The sequence below is a fragment of the Myotis daubentonii genome, chromosome 3 (genome assembly GCF_963259705.1).
Source record: "Myotis daubentonii chromosome 3, mMyoDau2.1, whole genome shotgun sequence".
NCBI classification, from domain to species: domain Eukaryota; kingdom Metazoa; phylum Chordata; class Mammalia; order Chiroptera; family Vespertilionidae; genus Myotis; species Myotis daubentonii.
This window is the reverse complement of record NC_081842.1, coordinates 106,374,302-106,390,056: the sequence shown is the minus strand read 5'-3', so window position 1 is coordinate 106,390,056 and position 15,755 is coordinate 106,374,302. Positions and strand designations below refer to the sequence as shown.

General features: G+C 43.8%; 1 protein-coding gene across 1 annotated transcript in view; it reads right to left on the bottom strand.

Annotated features, from left to right (window-relative positions):
- ANKUB1 (ankyrin repeat and ubiquitin domain containing 1) overlaps positions 1-15,755 on the bottom strand; it is a 91,893-nt gene that overhangs the window by 37,061 nt on the left and 39,077 nt on the right. The window contains exons 4-5 of the mRNA XM_059688159.1: positions 7,223-7,337; positions 1,375-2,313 (exon numbers count right to left, since the gene is read on the bottom strand). Coding sequence (XP_059544142.1) covers positions 1,375-2,313; positions 7,223-7,337 — 1,054 coding nt within the window. The remainder of the gene's footprint in view (positions 1-1,374; positions 2,314-7,222; positions 7,338-15,755) is intronic.

Genomic DNA, 15,755 nt, shown 5'->3' with positions numbered 1-15,755 from the left:
GACCAATCCCTGCCCCTAGCCCTGCCCTACTAAAAGTTTACCCTTGTAGAAAATTGGACAGATATATGCAAGAAAATGAAACTAGACCACCAACTTACACCATACACAAAAATAAACTCAAAATGGATAAAGGACTTAAATGTACGACAGGATACCATAAAAATTCTAGAAGAATCCAAAGGCAAGAAAATCTCAGACATATGCCGAAGCAACTTCTTCACTGATACAGCTCCTAGGGCACTTGAAACTAAAGAAAAAATGAACAAATGGGACTACATCAAAATAAAAAGCTTCTGCACAGCAAAAGAAACCATCAACAAAACAATGAGAAAACCCACTGTGTGGGAAAACATATTTGCCAATGACATATCTGATAAGGGCCTAATCTCCAAAATTTATAGGGAACTCATACAACTTAACCAAAGGAAGATAAACAATCCAATCAAAAAATGGGCAAAGGACCTAAATAGACACCTTTCAAAAGAGGACATTCAGAAAGCCAAGAGACATATGAAAACATGCTCAAAGTCACTAATCATCCGAGAGATGCAAATCAAAACAACAATGAGGTACCATCTCACACCTGTCAGACTGGCTATCATCAACAAATCAACAAACGACAAGTGCTGGAGAGGATGTGGAGAAAAAGGAACACTTGTGCACTGCTGGTGGGAATGCAGACTGGTGCAGCCACTATGGAAGACAGTATGGAGTTTCCTTAAAAAACTGAAAATGGAACTCCCATTTGACCCTGTGATCCCACTTCTAGGAATATATCCCAAGAAACCAGAAACACCAATCAGAAAGGATATATGCACCCCTATGTTCATAGCAGCACAATTCACCATAGCTAAGATCTGGAAACAGCCTAAGTGCCCATCAGTAGATGAATGGATTAGAAAACTGTGGTACATCTACACGATGGAATACTATGCTGCTGTAAAAAGGAAGGAACTCTTACCATTTGCAACGTCATGGATGGAACTGGAGAGCATTATGCTAAGTGAAATAAGCCAGTCAATAAAGGAAAAATATCACATGATCTCACTCATTCATGGACAATAGAGACCATTATAAACTTTTGAACAATAATAGATACAGAGGCAGAGCTGCCTCAAACAGATTGTCAAACTGCAGCGGGAAGGCTGGGGAGGGTTGGGGGGCAGGAGGTAGGAGGGTAAGAGATCAACTAAAGGACTTGTATGCATGCATATAAGCATAACCAATGGACATAAGACACTGGGTGATAGGGGAGGCTAGGGGACTGTCTAGGGCGGGGGGATAAAATGGATACATATGTAATACCCTTTGTAATACTTTAAGCAATAAAAAAAAAAAAAGTTTACCCTTGTATGTTTAAAGAGGAAACATTACCTGGCCACAGCTAAGTAGTAGATGGCGTTTTCCCTTGGAGTTCTCCTGCTGTGCTCAGAGAAAGATTTGAAGGAGGATCTGGGTATAAAGTCAGTACAGGATGTTGCAAAATAAAAAGATGGGTGTGAATAGCCCACTCTGGAAACTGGAGGGAGGGGAATTTGGGGGAGATATGTATTTTTTATGAGCTTTTCTTTTTTCCTAACTGTGGCAATCATATTTTTCCAATTTTGTTGTTGATGTCTTTGTAATTCAGAAAATACATTTGTATCTACCAGCTGAGGACATTTGAGGGTTTGTTCTCTTGTGTCCTGCTGTGAAATTGCCAAAGGATTGATAGGCTTCCTGCTTGTAATTTGTTCCCTGAGAGGTGGTAGCTTGCACATAATGTTCTGTGAGTCCTTGTTCCCAGCTTTGTGCCAGCTCTTGGAGGTCATTTTTGGTTTGGTGAAACCATCCACCATCACAGGGTCTCCAACTTTTGCCCCAAAGACCCTTGCTCCACAAAGCTGGCTTTTGTAAAGATTATGACTCTGAGCTCTGATGACCCACTGTTTTATTTTAATATAGATCCTCATGGGGACTGAAATCTTCAGAAAAGAAACCGTGGACCACATTTTACTAAGTAAATATAATACGCAGTCTTTATGCTTGTGTTTGGATGCGATGGTCAGGGGAGTTTGACCCACTGCGTTTTTGCATTCCAGGCACAGCACGCTGTAGTTGACAAAGGCCTTCAGAATCAACAGCTGGCCCGCTTCTGCAGCTGCATGAATGGGGCATTTAGAGACATCTGCATGCAGGGCTTCGTGGCACCATGCTCGGTAGGGGTGGACGCCAACTGCCTCGTTGGGCCGCACACCCTGCTTCAGGGCCCATTCAGTGAGCTCAATGTAGCCATAAAAGGCAGCGATGTACAGGGCCACCCTTTTCTGATACCTGAATGAGTGAAACAAGTAGGAGGGGGGTATTTAGTAATTCAGCAAATAGACAAATGTAGTTACATTAAATACCTATGAAACATTCTAGTTAAAATGTTTGTTTCTTCCTAACTTGTACTCAAATGATTTTCAGAAAAGGTATACAGTAACATACAAGTTAAACTGTAGAGGTTCTGCTTATACACATTATCCTACTATGCACATGTACATAGTTCAAACTGCTTTCCTTGGAGAAGCTTTATTTTTATGCAAATTAAATGCTCAGGAAGAATACAAAGCTTTATATCAATTGGGAAAGTACTGGAAGAAATTCAACACATTTTAGAAATTTGAAAGTTGTGTATGCTTGTTCTATCTTTTTTAACAATCCTTATTTTTTGGCTTCTGAGATGCTACTGCTATCTGATCACCACTAGGTGGCCCCCTACCAACACCATGCCCAGTGCCATCATCTCCTCTTCCAACTCCATTTATCCCTCTCCAGGCTTTGCCTCACACTATACTCAATGAACTTTTTATTACTTAAAAACTAGAGGCTCAATGCATGAAATTTAAGAGTAGGCCTTCCTTCCCCCAGCTGCCAGCACAGGCTTCCCTCTGACTGAAGGCAGGCACTGGGATCCGGGCTTCCCTTGCAGCCCTGGCTTTGTCCGGAAGGACTTCCCATCTAATTAGCATAATACGCTTTTATTAGTATAGACTAGAGGCCTGGTGCACAAAAATTTGTGCACTCGGGGGGAAGGGGGGGTCCCTCAGCCAAGCCTGTGCCCTCTCACAGTCTGGGACCCCTCGGGAGATAACGACCTGCTGGCTTAGGCCTGCTCCCGGGTGGCAGAGGGCAGGCCCAACCCCTAGGTGCAGCCCCTGGTTGGGCTCAGAGCAGGGCTGATAGGGGCGCCGCCCCCTGTCATGCGCACAGCAGGGCGGATTGGGAGGTTGCGATGCCACCCTCAGTCATGCTCAGGGTAGGGCTGATTGGGGGGTTGGGGCACCACCCCCTGTCACACTCAAGGGAGGGTCGATTGGGAGGTTGCGGCGCCACCCCCTGTCACGCACAGAGCAGGGCCCATCAGGGGGGTTGGGGCTCTGTACCCTGTCACCCACAGAGCAGGGCCCATCAGGGGGTTGGGGAGCTCCCCCTGTCACGCACAGAGTAGGGCTGATCAGGGCGTTGGGGAGCTCCCCCTGTCACTCACAGTAGGGCCGATAGGGGAGTTGGGGCACCGCCCCCTGTCACACACAGAGCAGGGCTAATCAGGGGGTTGGGGTGCCGCACCCTGTCACACTCAGGGCAGGGCCGATGGGGAGGTTATGGCTCTACCCCATCACACACAGAGCAGGGCCCATGGGGGGGGGTGTTTGGGGCGCCACACCCTGTCACACACAGAGCCGCAGGGCGATCAGGGGGTTGGGGAGCTCCCCCCTATCAGGCACAGAGCAGGGCTGATCAGGGGGTTGGGGGGCCTTCCCCTGTCACGAACAGAGCCGGGCAGATAGGGAGGTTGTGGCCCCGCCTCCTGTCACACACAGAGCCGCAGGGCAATCAGGGAGTTTGGGTGCTGCCCCCTGTCACACTGATCCCGGTGCCAGGAGGCCTCGCGGCTCCGCTGATCCCAGTGCTGGGAGGCATATTACCCTTTCACTATATAGTATAGAGGCCTGGTGCACGTGTGGTGGCCGGCTGGTTTGCCCTGAAGGGTGTCCTGGATCAGGGCGGGGGTCCCCACTGGGGTGCCTGGCCAGCCTGGGTGAGGGGATGATGGCTGTTTGCAGCTGGTCACACACCCTTCAGGGTGGGGGTCCCCACTGGGGTTCCTGGCCAGCCTGGGTGAGGGGATGAGGGCTGTTTTCAGGCTGGCGGGTGACGGAAGCTCCCAACCGCTCCTTTTTTTCTTTTTTTTTTTATTCTGGGCCAGCTTTAGCTCTGAGGCTCCAGCTCTTAGGCCTCTGCTCCTGAAAGCAGGTATCTGGTTTGTTTTGGTTCTATAATCAAAACAATGTATAACTCCAGCTCTGAGATCCTGGCTCACTGAAAGCAGGTTTCTGGGGTATTGTTTAGCTTCTATATTTGTTACATGTTTCAAACTGCAGGCTCAGAGGCCGGCAAGGCAGGCGGGGAACATTGGTTTCCTCCGTCACTGAAGCAAGCAAGCCTCATGTTAGTTTCAAGCTGCCTGGCTGCCGCCGCCATCTTGGCTGGCAGTTAATTTGCATATCACCCTGATTAGCCAATGGGAAGGGTAGCGGTCGTACGCTAATTACCATGTTTCTCTTTTATTAGATAGGATTGGAGGCTGTCTTCTGTTCCAACAATTGAAGTTCTAACTCTTCACCTTGGCTATAAGGCCCTTCATTATGTGTCCCCTGCCCCCTTCTCCTGCCCAACTTTGTACCAGTCCCCTTCTATTTCACTGAACTGGAGCCACACTGGCCTTTTTACTATCCTTCCAACACCCCATAAGGCATAAGCTGAAAGATGGGGGAAGGCTGTTCAGAGAAAGAAGAATCAGGGAGGGAAACCTAGACAGGGCCCCACCAGGTATTGTCCAGGATACATTTGGGCAAGGCTATCTGACCCCACTATAGAGATGGAGACAAGCTAGCCTGATATCTAGGATACACTATGTGTAACTAACTCTCTTATGTCTGATTGCATGCTCCCCACACCACCTTTGGATGTGGTATGTGACTTCCCATGTAATTTTCTTGCATTAAGTAGATGGTTTGCCCAGAACATATGAATCTCTAGGAGCCTCTGGCAGTTAGATTATAACTAATTAGAGTTATAGGTTAATGCACTGGCACTTTGGTTCACACATTAATTTCTTTTGAAATTCATTATTGCACATCAGCATCTCTGAACTTGATCAGTTTTCTTGATTTGGAAGCAGAGCCTCTCCTGGATGGACTAACTGGCCTCTGCTTTCATCCTTATCACCCATGTTGTGGGAACTGGAAGCACTCTTGTTACCAAGGTTAATTGATCCTGCCTCCTAAATGTATCTTTTCACAGTCTGTTCTCTTAGTCCTAAACAATAATAATCTCTTGACTGTCTCCCTGCCTTCCTGCCTTCCTCTATTCCTCACACTGAAGCCAGCCAGCCTTCTAAAACGCTTTTCTCTACCTTCAGAATACGTCCTTTACATTTCTGTGGGTCCTGCGTGAACTGGTTTCATAGCTTTTGAGCCTCTGGCCATTAGCTCCCTCTCACGCTGATCTACCATGTGAAACTTCTTTCAGTACCTTGCACATCTATTCTCTTGCCCTTATCTTTGTACATGTGGGTCCATCTGTTTTGGAACACGTGTTTTTTTCTCCCTACCATTTATCTGAGTACCAACTCTTCAGGTCTCAATTTCAATTCTCTTTCTCAAGATGATCCCCTGAGTCTGTTATTTCTCCATATTATATATTCCCATATCATCTTGCATGGTGCCCATGTCATAACACTTTTCCCATGGACTGATAACAGTACCTAACATTTGTATCCTGCTTGCCACCTGCCAGACAGCTCTCTAATTCCTTAATCTCTAAAACAGTTCTATAAGAGAGACATTATTATCATTCCCATGTTATACAAGAGGACACTGAGGTACAAGATGATGGAATAATTTGCCCAAGTTTACACAACTGGACACTGAGGGAGTGGGGCTTTGAACCTAGCAGATGGGCACTGTAGTTGGTCCTCTCAAACATTTTGCAGTTCTGCTTCTTCAGGAATTGGTTACTGGTTTTCTCTTTCCCCTACTGGTCTGTAAGCTTGCTAAGAGCATGGATTATGTCTTGTTAATTGCTATATTCACAGGATCTTGCATAATACATAGCAAATGCTCAATAGATATTTGTTAATTGGGTAGAGGAATGAAAGGAGCTTTTCAATGTGATCATTTATAGTCACCAAGCTCTTACATTTTATTTAAATATTAAGTCAAATGGAGATGGTTAAGCACATGAGTACTAGATTTAAATTGTCAGAATCCAACACCCAGTCATGTCCTTGCTGGCTGTATGACAATGGGCACATTTTCTTTATAGATTTCCTCATCTATAAAAAAAAGATAAAATAGTATCTACCTCATAAAATTGAACAGTGCCTGCTACAAAGTACTCAGTAAATAGGCACTATATGTAACAATGTAGCACAACTATTTCTTTGGATTTAGAGCATGAAAAAAATTAATCTAAAATAGTTGAATATTTTGTAAAATTGCAAATGGTGGCTTTCCAATCTGTCACTTCACAGAGCCCTTGGAGCTCCTGGTGGGTATGTGGGCTTCTGTACAGCATAATTAAATAACCCACAAGGGGGCACTGTTCTAAAATACTACAATACCACTGAATTGAAAACAAAGGGGTAATATAGTGTTTGGGAAGCTGCAGAGATACATTAACTTTTCTGAGCCTACCCACCTCCGCGGCCAGGCCTCACATGCTTCACTTCATGTACTGCAAAAGTATGAATGTTGTATTAAATGCAGCTTGAAAAATTATATGGGAGCTTAGGAAGAGGCAGCCAATGTTTCAGCCAATCAATTAGCGAATGTGTTGTATGTTTTAAAGAATAATTGAATGTGAGAGTGAGAAGATACTTATTCTGATGGCTTTAAAAAGAGATGTTAAAAGTCTGATACCCAAGCCAAACTGGTCACCCATTTAAATAGTGTTTCCTGAGGAATGTGTACCCGAATTGCAATCCTTTCCCCAAAGGCTGTTAGCTCTGATGGCATCCCTGCTTCCTCATTCTACAAATCTCTCCATAATGGGGTCTGGTTGAGACATGCTAACTGGAACTGGCATGGAGCAGCACAGCAGCCATGGAGTGAATTATAGACTCAAAGTCCTATGGAAATTTAGGGTTACTTTAAAAATTACTTAAATTAATTTAGCATTTGCTTTATCTCCATACTTAAGTACCGGTTTTTCATTTGATAAATAGCGTTGGACTTTAAGTTTTTGTCCGAGGAGACAACCCATCAGAAATTCCTTCCATCCGTCCCAGACGTCCAAGCGAAGCGTTGTGCCTGTGGATCAAGAGAGGCAGTTACAGTCCAGTCCATCATGTGGCTTGGCAATCCATAAAACTTCTAAAGATAGCTTCCCCCACAGAGGCATGGACTAGATCACTGATGGCGAACCTTTTGAGCTTGGCGTGTCAGCATTTTGGAAAAACCCTAACTTAACTCTGGTGCTGTGTCACATACAGAAATTTTTTGATATTTGCAACCACAGTAAAACAAAGATTTATATTTTTGATATTTACTTTATATATTTAAATGCCATTTAACAAAGAAAAATCAACCAAAAAAATGAGTTCGCGTGTCACCTCTGACACGAGTGTCATAGGTTCACCATCACTGGACTAGATGCAAAAGTAACCTTGGAGTAAGTTGACAGAGATGTTATTCTTAGCTGAGGCCTGCACAGTGATTGCATATGATGCTGAAATATTTTTTGCAGCTATCTGAAAACAGTACTGTGGATACTGATTCCATGATGATGTACATATCACCATGTAAAACTAAAGCTATTTTGTTGGAAGAGGAAACTAAAAAAACGTGGCAGGACAAATGAGCTCCTTCTTGGGCCTTTAGCTTATGATAGGCTGTGGGTGGAGCTGAATGACACTTTTGTTCTGTGCTTCACAAAGAAGGAGCCATTCTGTGTTATGAAAGTTCATTGCTCCTGGAGGATTTATCACTTGCTCCTCAATAGATGACTCTCTCCTGATGCTGTGACACCACATTCCCTTTGCTCCTTGGGCAGGTGTTCTTCAGGAATCTTTCCTCAGCCTTCGGATCTACTCACTCTACACATCCCTCAGGATAAAACCCAACTTGGCCTACCCTGTCCTCTGTCATCTTCCTCCATCCAGCCTGCCTCATTTACTCTGCCCAGGGCACTCTGACCTTTCACCTGTCCTTGAGACATACCAATTCCACTCCCATCTTAGTAACTAAAAATTTATAACTTCTTTTGCTTCATGAGGTCTTTATCCAGATTTTCACAGGGGAGTGTCCTTCTTACTCAGTTTTCAATTCAAGCATCATGTCCTCACAGAGGACCTTCTCAGCACCATAGCTAACTCAGTCCCTGCCGCCACTGCCCCTCCCCTCTAATACTCTTTATCCCATGACCTTATTTTTACGTATTCATATCCCCTGCCATCAGTACTTGAAATAATTTTACTTGTGTAAAGATTTTTTTTCATGCCCCCATTAGACAGAAAGCTCCTTCAGGACTTGTCGCACTTGGTAAGTGCTCACTAAATACTTGTTGGTTGACTAACAGGCAATCTCAGTGATGTTGATGGCTTCATTGACCACCCATGTGTCACTCCCTCTCTAGTCCACAACTCTAGCCTAGCCTCTGCTACAGCTCCAGATCTCCTTGCTGAGGACACTGCCATACAAGGGACCACACTACCTTCATGTTATTCTAGAAGACAACTTGTTAGCTTTCATCCCAACCTGATTTTCCTCCTGCATTCATCTCAGAGTTGTTCTCCATCCATCCCTTTTTCTTTTTTTTTAAATTGATATCAGAGAGGAAGGAAGAAGGAGAGAAAGAAACATCAATGATGAGAGAGAATCATTCATTGGCTGCCTCCTGCATGCCCCACTCTGGGGACTGAGCTCACAACCCAGGCAGGTGCCCTGACCAGGAATCAAACTGTGACCTCCTGGTTCATAGGTCAATGCTGGACCACTGAGCCACGCTGGCCGGGTGCATCCCTTTTTCTCATGCTCTGCATCTATACAGTCACTGAGGCCTGACTAGTTTATCTCAGAAATGTTAAAGAACTGTTTCCTCATCTTCATCTCAACCAGCTCTGCCCTATTTCATGCCGAGATAATCTCTCTCCTGAATCTACTCTGAGAAGCTCCCAAGAAAGTTCCTCCTCCCTTTATTCAAGTCTCTGCTCAAATGTCATCCCTTTTGGCTGTGTAAAAATAGCCTCCCCCACTTTCCCACATCCTTATATCCTGGTTTCTTTTACTTCATAGTTCTTATTTCTGTTTAAAATTTGCTATTTTCCTGTTAACTTGATGGTGCTTGCTTTCCTCATGGCAATACAAGCTCCCAGAGGGAGCCTTGCCACTCTCACTCACAGCTCTCTGCCTGCTTTCTCAGTGGTGCCTGCTCATAGGGAATGTTCAGTGGTATTTGTTGAATGAAGTTCCACTCACTCCTCAAATCCATTTTGGGCATGTGCTGCCCTCCTTACACTTAGCAGCCCAGCAGGCTGGTCTGCCCTTCTGGATACACACCAGGCTATTTCTGGCTCTGGGCCTTCTTCTTTTGCTGCAATTCTGTCTGAATTCTTATGACTCCTTCCCCACACCCTCCTACCAATAGTTTATGACGCACATTGGCATCATCTTCTCCAGGAAGCCCTCCTTGACTACACCATTCTCTCACTTCTCCAAAGAAGTTAAAGTATCTTTTGACACTATCATTGAGCATACATTCCTACTTTGGAATTGCTAGTTTGCAAACACTAACAGAGAACTCTTTGAGTCCAACCATCATATATCATCCAGCCTGTAGCTCTGTTTTAGTTATGCTCTTGGGTTGCAAGGAGGATCTCAAGAAAATGGGTTTATTATATTAAGACAATTACTGGAGATGGTGTGCATTAGGGACCAAGGCCCCAGAATCTCTGCTTTCTCTGTCTCTTTGTATGTCTTCTCACTTTCTCTACCAACAGGCTGTCCTGCTCACAGTTTCTATCCTATCTATCACAACTTTAGCTTGTATTCAACATTGGTTTACCACAACCCAACCATATTTCATGATACCTTTCATTTTCTATCCCTACTAATAACCAAGACTAATAATAAATGGGAATAGGAATAATATATTGAATACTAGCAGCTAATATTTATTGAGTGCTTTTTATATGTTCTGGCTTTGTTCTAAGTACTTTACATGAATAAGATAATTTAAAATTCACAACAGCCTTGAGTGATAGGTTGTATTATTATTTCCATTTGACAGATGGGGAAACTGAGGTATTATGAGATTAAGTAACTTGCTCAAGTTTTACATACCCAGTAAGCAGTGGAACCAGGCATTGGACCTGGATAATATGGCTCCTATGCCCATGTTCCTGTCCTCTATGTTTAGTTTTCTATTTCTTATGTCATTTTTCATCTATTCATTTACTCCCTTGATGCTATACTGTGATTCAGCTACCAGGTCCCTGCTGGGTCTTGTTGAGGATCACCTTCTGCCTTTCTCAGTCTTACAAATTCCCAGTTGCAGACTGACTTACCTATGCCAGGACCCCTGCTAGCAGGACTTATTTGAAGCTAGATATCTGCAGGTGGGATCTTCCTAGCCCATCTATCCTTCCTTAAGTGGTTGCCTTACCTCAAGGTCTCAGCTCTCCCTGTCCACTGCTGATGAGCTATGATTCTTAAAACTACCGTGAAGGCTGTATGATTTAAATTCTCACCAACAATAGGGTACTTCCATCAAGCCTTGTTTTTTTTATTCTGCTTTAATTCCCTATCTGGGAGAAAATGTTATAACTATCAATTTCAGTTCCTTGCAAAGAACTACTATAAGAATAAATGTTTTCTCTGTTAATGCTCAACTTTTATTTATCCAGAGATTTTCTAAGCAAGTTAACCAGCACTATTTATTAGCTAATCCTTCCATCCCAATCAATTTGCTGCCCATTAAATGTCTTCATAAGTTTAGGAATTCTGTAGGGAAATAAAAATTTACTTGAAAAATGCTGTTGTTCCAGAAAATACAACTAAAATCTATACAACTAAAAACTATAACTGAAGTGAAAGCAAAACTAATGGGACTTAAGCTTCAGGCCCTCTTATTCTATGAGCTTTATAATTCTCTACTGGAGGCCCAATGCACAAAATTCCTGCAAGGGGCTCAGCTTGCCGCTGCAGCTGCCTCGGGCCCCTGCTGCCTTGGCTTCATCCGGGACGTCTGGTCTAATTAGCACATTATACTTTAATTATTATAGATTCTTAATTTTGAATTACTTTGTAAGTGATCCCCAATATTGTATATATTTACAAAACCTGGATCCACCCACTTGCTGCTTGCAAACCTTTCCATCTATCATGCCCAAGCTATGCAGGAAAGCAGGTGCAAGCACTAGTGCCTATTTTAGGGAATTGGTATCCACGTGGTCCCTGTATCCCAAGTTCCAGATTCCTCATCCCTACTCTAAGGTCAATATCTGCCTATCTGACTTAGGCTCTTTCTTCTTGAATATAGAAAACCTTTCTCTGGTTTGGGTTTCCCCTAATGAGAAACAAAACAAAACATTGATCATAACTTAAAGAGCACCAATAAAAATAGATATACATAAAGTCATGCTGAATTGGCAATGTAAATTGTTGGAAACAACCCAATCTTGAGTGTGTGATTACCATTTATTATCAGTATGTCCTTTATCAAGTCAGTTAACTTCCCTGAGTCTCATCTGTAAAAGAAATTAAAATGGCACAGTAGGTCTCCAAGGGCCCTACTAGAGGGACCAAGGAGAGATAAAGGGACCTGGAGCCAGCCCAGATTTCAGGGTCTGAGCTGACAGAAGCCTGCTCCTGGAACAGTCTCTCAGATGCAATGTGTTCAGGCTGGCCATGAAACCTGCCATGAGTCACAGTGAAAAGTAGCAATAGCATCACCCTGTAAAGGAAAGGCATTCATTTTTTTACTCATTTATGTAGGCACACCTATTCCAGAAAGGATTAATGTCAGTTTATAAGAACATATAAAATGTAAATAGAATAATGAGCAGACAAGCACACAGATAAGCAAGAGGAAAGTTAGGGCCAGGATAGATCTCAGGAGCTAGAAATAGGCTAAAATGAACATCTATCCCTTATAGGTCAATACAAGAAAAGGTGTGTGTGTGTGTGTGTGTGTGTGTGTGTGTGTGTGTGCCTATATAAGGTATCACTAACCTCAAGTCACAAAATCACAAATATTTTGGGATGTTTAGCTTTGATACATTCTTGATAAGTTAATCACTAAATATTCTACTACCAAAAAAGTCCTTTAATCTTCTTATTATTTATCTTCTTTCTTTTGTGTGTGTGTGTGTTTTGTTAATCCTCACCTGAGGATTTTTTTTTCTCATTGATTTTAGAGAGAGAGTGGAAGAGCAGGGAAGAGACAAAGAGTGAAACATCAATGTGAGAGAGACACATTGACTGGTTGCCTCCCGTATGTGCCCCAATTGAAGCCGGGGATTGAACCTGCAACCGAGGTACATGCCCTTGACTGGAATTGAACCTGCGACCCTTCAGTCCAAGGGCCGGTGTTCCAACCACTGAGCCAAACTGGCTAGGGCTACTTATCTTCTTAATTGCTGTAATTTTATTATCTCTCTATCCACTTTACTGAAACTATTCTCTTTGTGTTTACCAATGATCTTTAAACCAAATCAAAAGTTATTACTTAGACATTGTTTTTGGCTTTTTCTGGCATCCTGAAAATTGGCTCTTCTTCGTCATCTGTAACAATGCAAAGTCCACAGTTCCCCTCTCGACTCTGACAGCTTTCTGTGTCTCATTTCCTGACTGTCTACTTGCCCTGACTTCATGGTGTCCTTAGCACTGGCCCTTGGCCCTTGACACATCCCGCTGTAATTGCTCTCTAAGGAAAACACTTCTCATAGAGCTCAACCCACAGCTCCATGGGCAGGACATGACAGCAACATCTGCTAACCCAACTGTCACTCAAGCCCTAGCTCCATGTTTGTCACGGTGTTGTGCTTTCAGGTTGGCCACTAACTAGCTGAGTAACTTGCAGGGGAAAAAACCCAACATGAAATTTCTGAGTTTCCTTATATCTAAAGTTTAGTACCCAAAGCATAAGTTCCTTTTCCCAAGTTCGCCACTGCTGCCCTAGTGACAGAACCCTGGTGCCCCCCTCTTCTTTAATGTGATCCAGCATGACATTCTGTCTCTTCTTCTAGAATTTCTCAGACTTGTCTCATTCATTGCTAGTGAAATTAGTTAACACTGGAATTATCAAAAGTTCCAATTAGCACCCGGCCAGTGTTGCTTAGTGGTTGAGTGTCAACTTATGAAACAGGAGGTCACAGGTCAATTTTTAGTCAGGGCACATGCCCGGGTTGCGGGCTCTATCCCAGGTGGGGGAGCACGCAGGAGGCAGCCGATCAATGGTTCTCTCTCATCATTAACGCTTCTGTCCCTCTCCCACTCCCCTTCTCTCTGAAATCAATAAAAATATATTTTTAAAAAAGTTACAGTTAGCATATCACCCTGCCTTCAGTGTTTCCTCATTCCTTTCTATGTTTCATGCTCCTTGTTATCAGATGTTACTTCTGTTAAAGCAAGCCTTTTCCAGAATGTACATGATTTCAGAGGCTGAGCACATTAAGCCTGTGATCTGTTGCCTTACCCCTAAGACCCTCCTTAATCTGACCTCACCTATGTTTCCTATTGGTCTCGGCAAGGCTCTTCCAGACAGTCTCCTGCTCGCTGTTCCTCCTGGATTAAACCATGTCCATGAACCTGTGGCTCATGTTTATCTCCTGGTCCAGAAGCCTGGAATGTCTTCCCATCCCCCTTGCTGATGATCCTGCCCCTTTGTGTGCTCAAGCCCCATATTTTTTCAAATGCCTTCCCTTGAGCCCTTCAGCCTACATTGAACTATCTTATTGGGTTATAACTGAGTATATGTGCATTTCTCATTTCCACCAAGTTACTGTGAATGCCCAGATGCAGAGGCAGTTTTGTATACTTCTGTATGAGCTAGTTTGTGCAATGACTAATTGAGCTACTTAAATCTTTTATTTTCATTCTGATTTTGACTGCTTCTCTAAAACCATCTGATTTTCCACTGCCTTTGGAAGATAATGCAGGTTCAACTCCAGAAAGGGCCAGGAATGACTCACTGACTAGAAATGAGGGAACCTGGAAGAGAGGCTGATCAAGGGCTCTTTTATCCGATATTTTAAAAAAGTGGGATACTTAAGAAATGCTAGGGACGCTTTTGGGAAAGGTATGAAGCAGGCCAAAGATGTCCTCCTTTCCCTTTGAGTTTTTTTTTCCTTGCCTCCGCTCCTATGCCTTGTGTTCTCATAGTGGCCAAAGTAACCCACCCTGGTCATACTCGAGTCTCTAACCTTATATCTGAAAACACATATTCCTACGGGGATGTTTTAATATGTTGATGTGTTGTTCTTGACACACCCTGAGCAAATCATTTAACCACTCAGAACTTTTTGCTTTCTTTAAATCTTTAAACATTTGGGTTGGGCCGAGCCATTTCTAAATTCTCTTCCAGCTCTAAAATGTCACATCATGATCTGAGAAACATAGGTTGGAAGAACAGCCACCCTATTTTTTCCATTTACCCTTTGGTATTTCATTAAATAACTAGATCATAAGTTGCTTAGGGACAAATGACTCTTGTGTGCCCTTACTCAAATAGCCCCACCATGTTCTGGGCAGGGCTGATCCACAGCAAACACATAGAGCAGGTGTGTGCTTTACAGTGAGGTACTCTGCGGACAAATCTTAGAATGATCCTTCCTCTGATCAAAACAGGGATGATAGGTTTATACTGGGGCTTCTGGTCAAGATGGTGGTATAGGTAAGTGCAGTACTTGCATCTTCCACAACCACATCAAAACTACAACTAGAATACAGAACAATCATCATTCAGAATTGCCTGAAATATAGCTGAACAGAGGTCCTACAAATAGGAAATTAAAGAGGAAGCCACATTGTGAATGGTACAAGGGGCAGAGATGCTGAGCCAGCTGGTCCCATACCAACATGTGGCAGATAAAAATTGGGAGGTATATCTCGGTTGTAGAGGTCCCTCCTGAGGAGTGAAGGGTCCCAGACCCACACCAGGCCTCCTAGCCCAGGATTCAAAGGAAAATAAGTACCCATAACTTCTGGCTGTAAAAACCAGTGGGGATTGAGGCCGAGAAAGACAGAGGCTGCTGGAGTCCCAGGCGGTTCGTCTTAAAGGGCCCCCACACAGACATACTTGAAATTGTCTTGAGCTCACCACTGGGGCAACAGTTAGAAAGGCACCAGGGACACATGGGGAGGAACTGAAGTGTCTGACAACAGGACAAGAGTGGAGGGGCAGCTTTCTCCCAGACAGAAGAGCTGGCAGAGGCCATTGTTCCTTTTCTGTGCCCTCACCCCACAGAGCCAACAGATGGGCACCATATCTGAGTCTCCATCAACCTGGTTAACACTGTTTGCCCCACCCTGGTAATTCCCTTAGACCCCCACCCCACCCAAGTTGTGGACCCACCCAAGCTATTTCCATTGGCTTTTCCATACAAACAGCCTGTCTTGACTTATGATTCAGACTTTCCCAAAACCTCTCAGACAAACAGTATCTGGCTTCTGTGTGCCCCGTATCTCTTGCTAAGTGGCCGCAGGCCTGGCACTAGCAGCAGCCAGCCT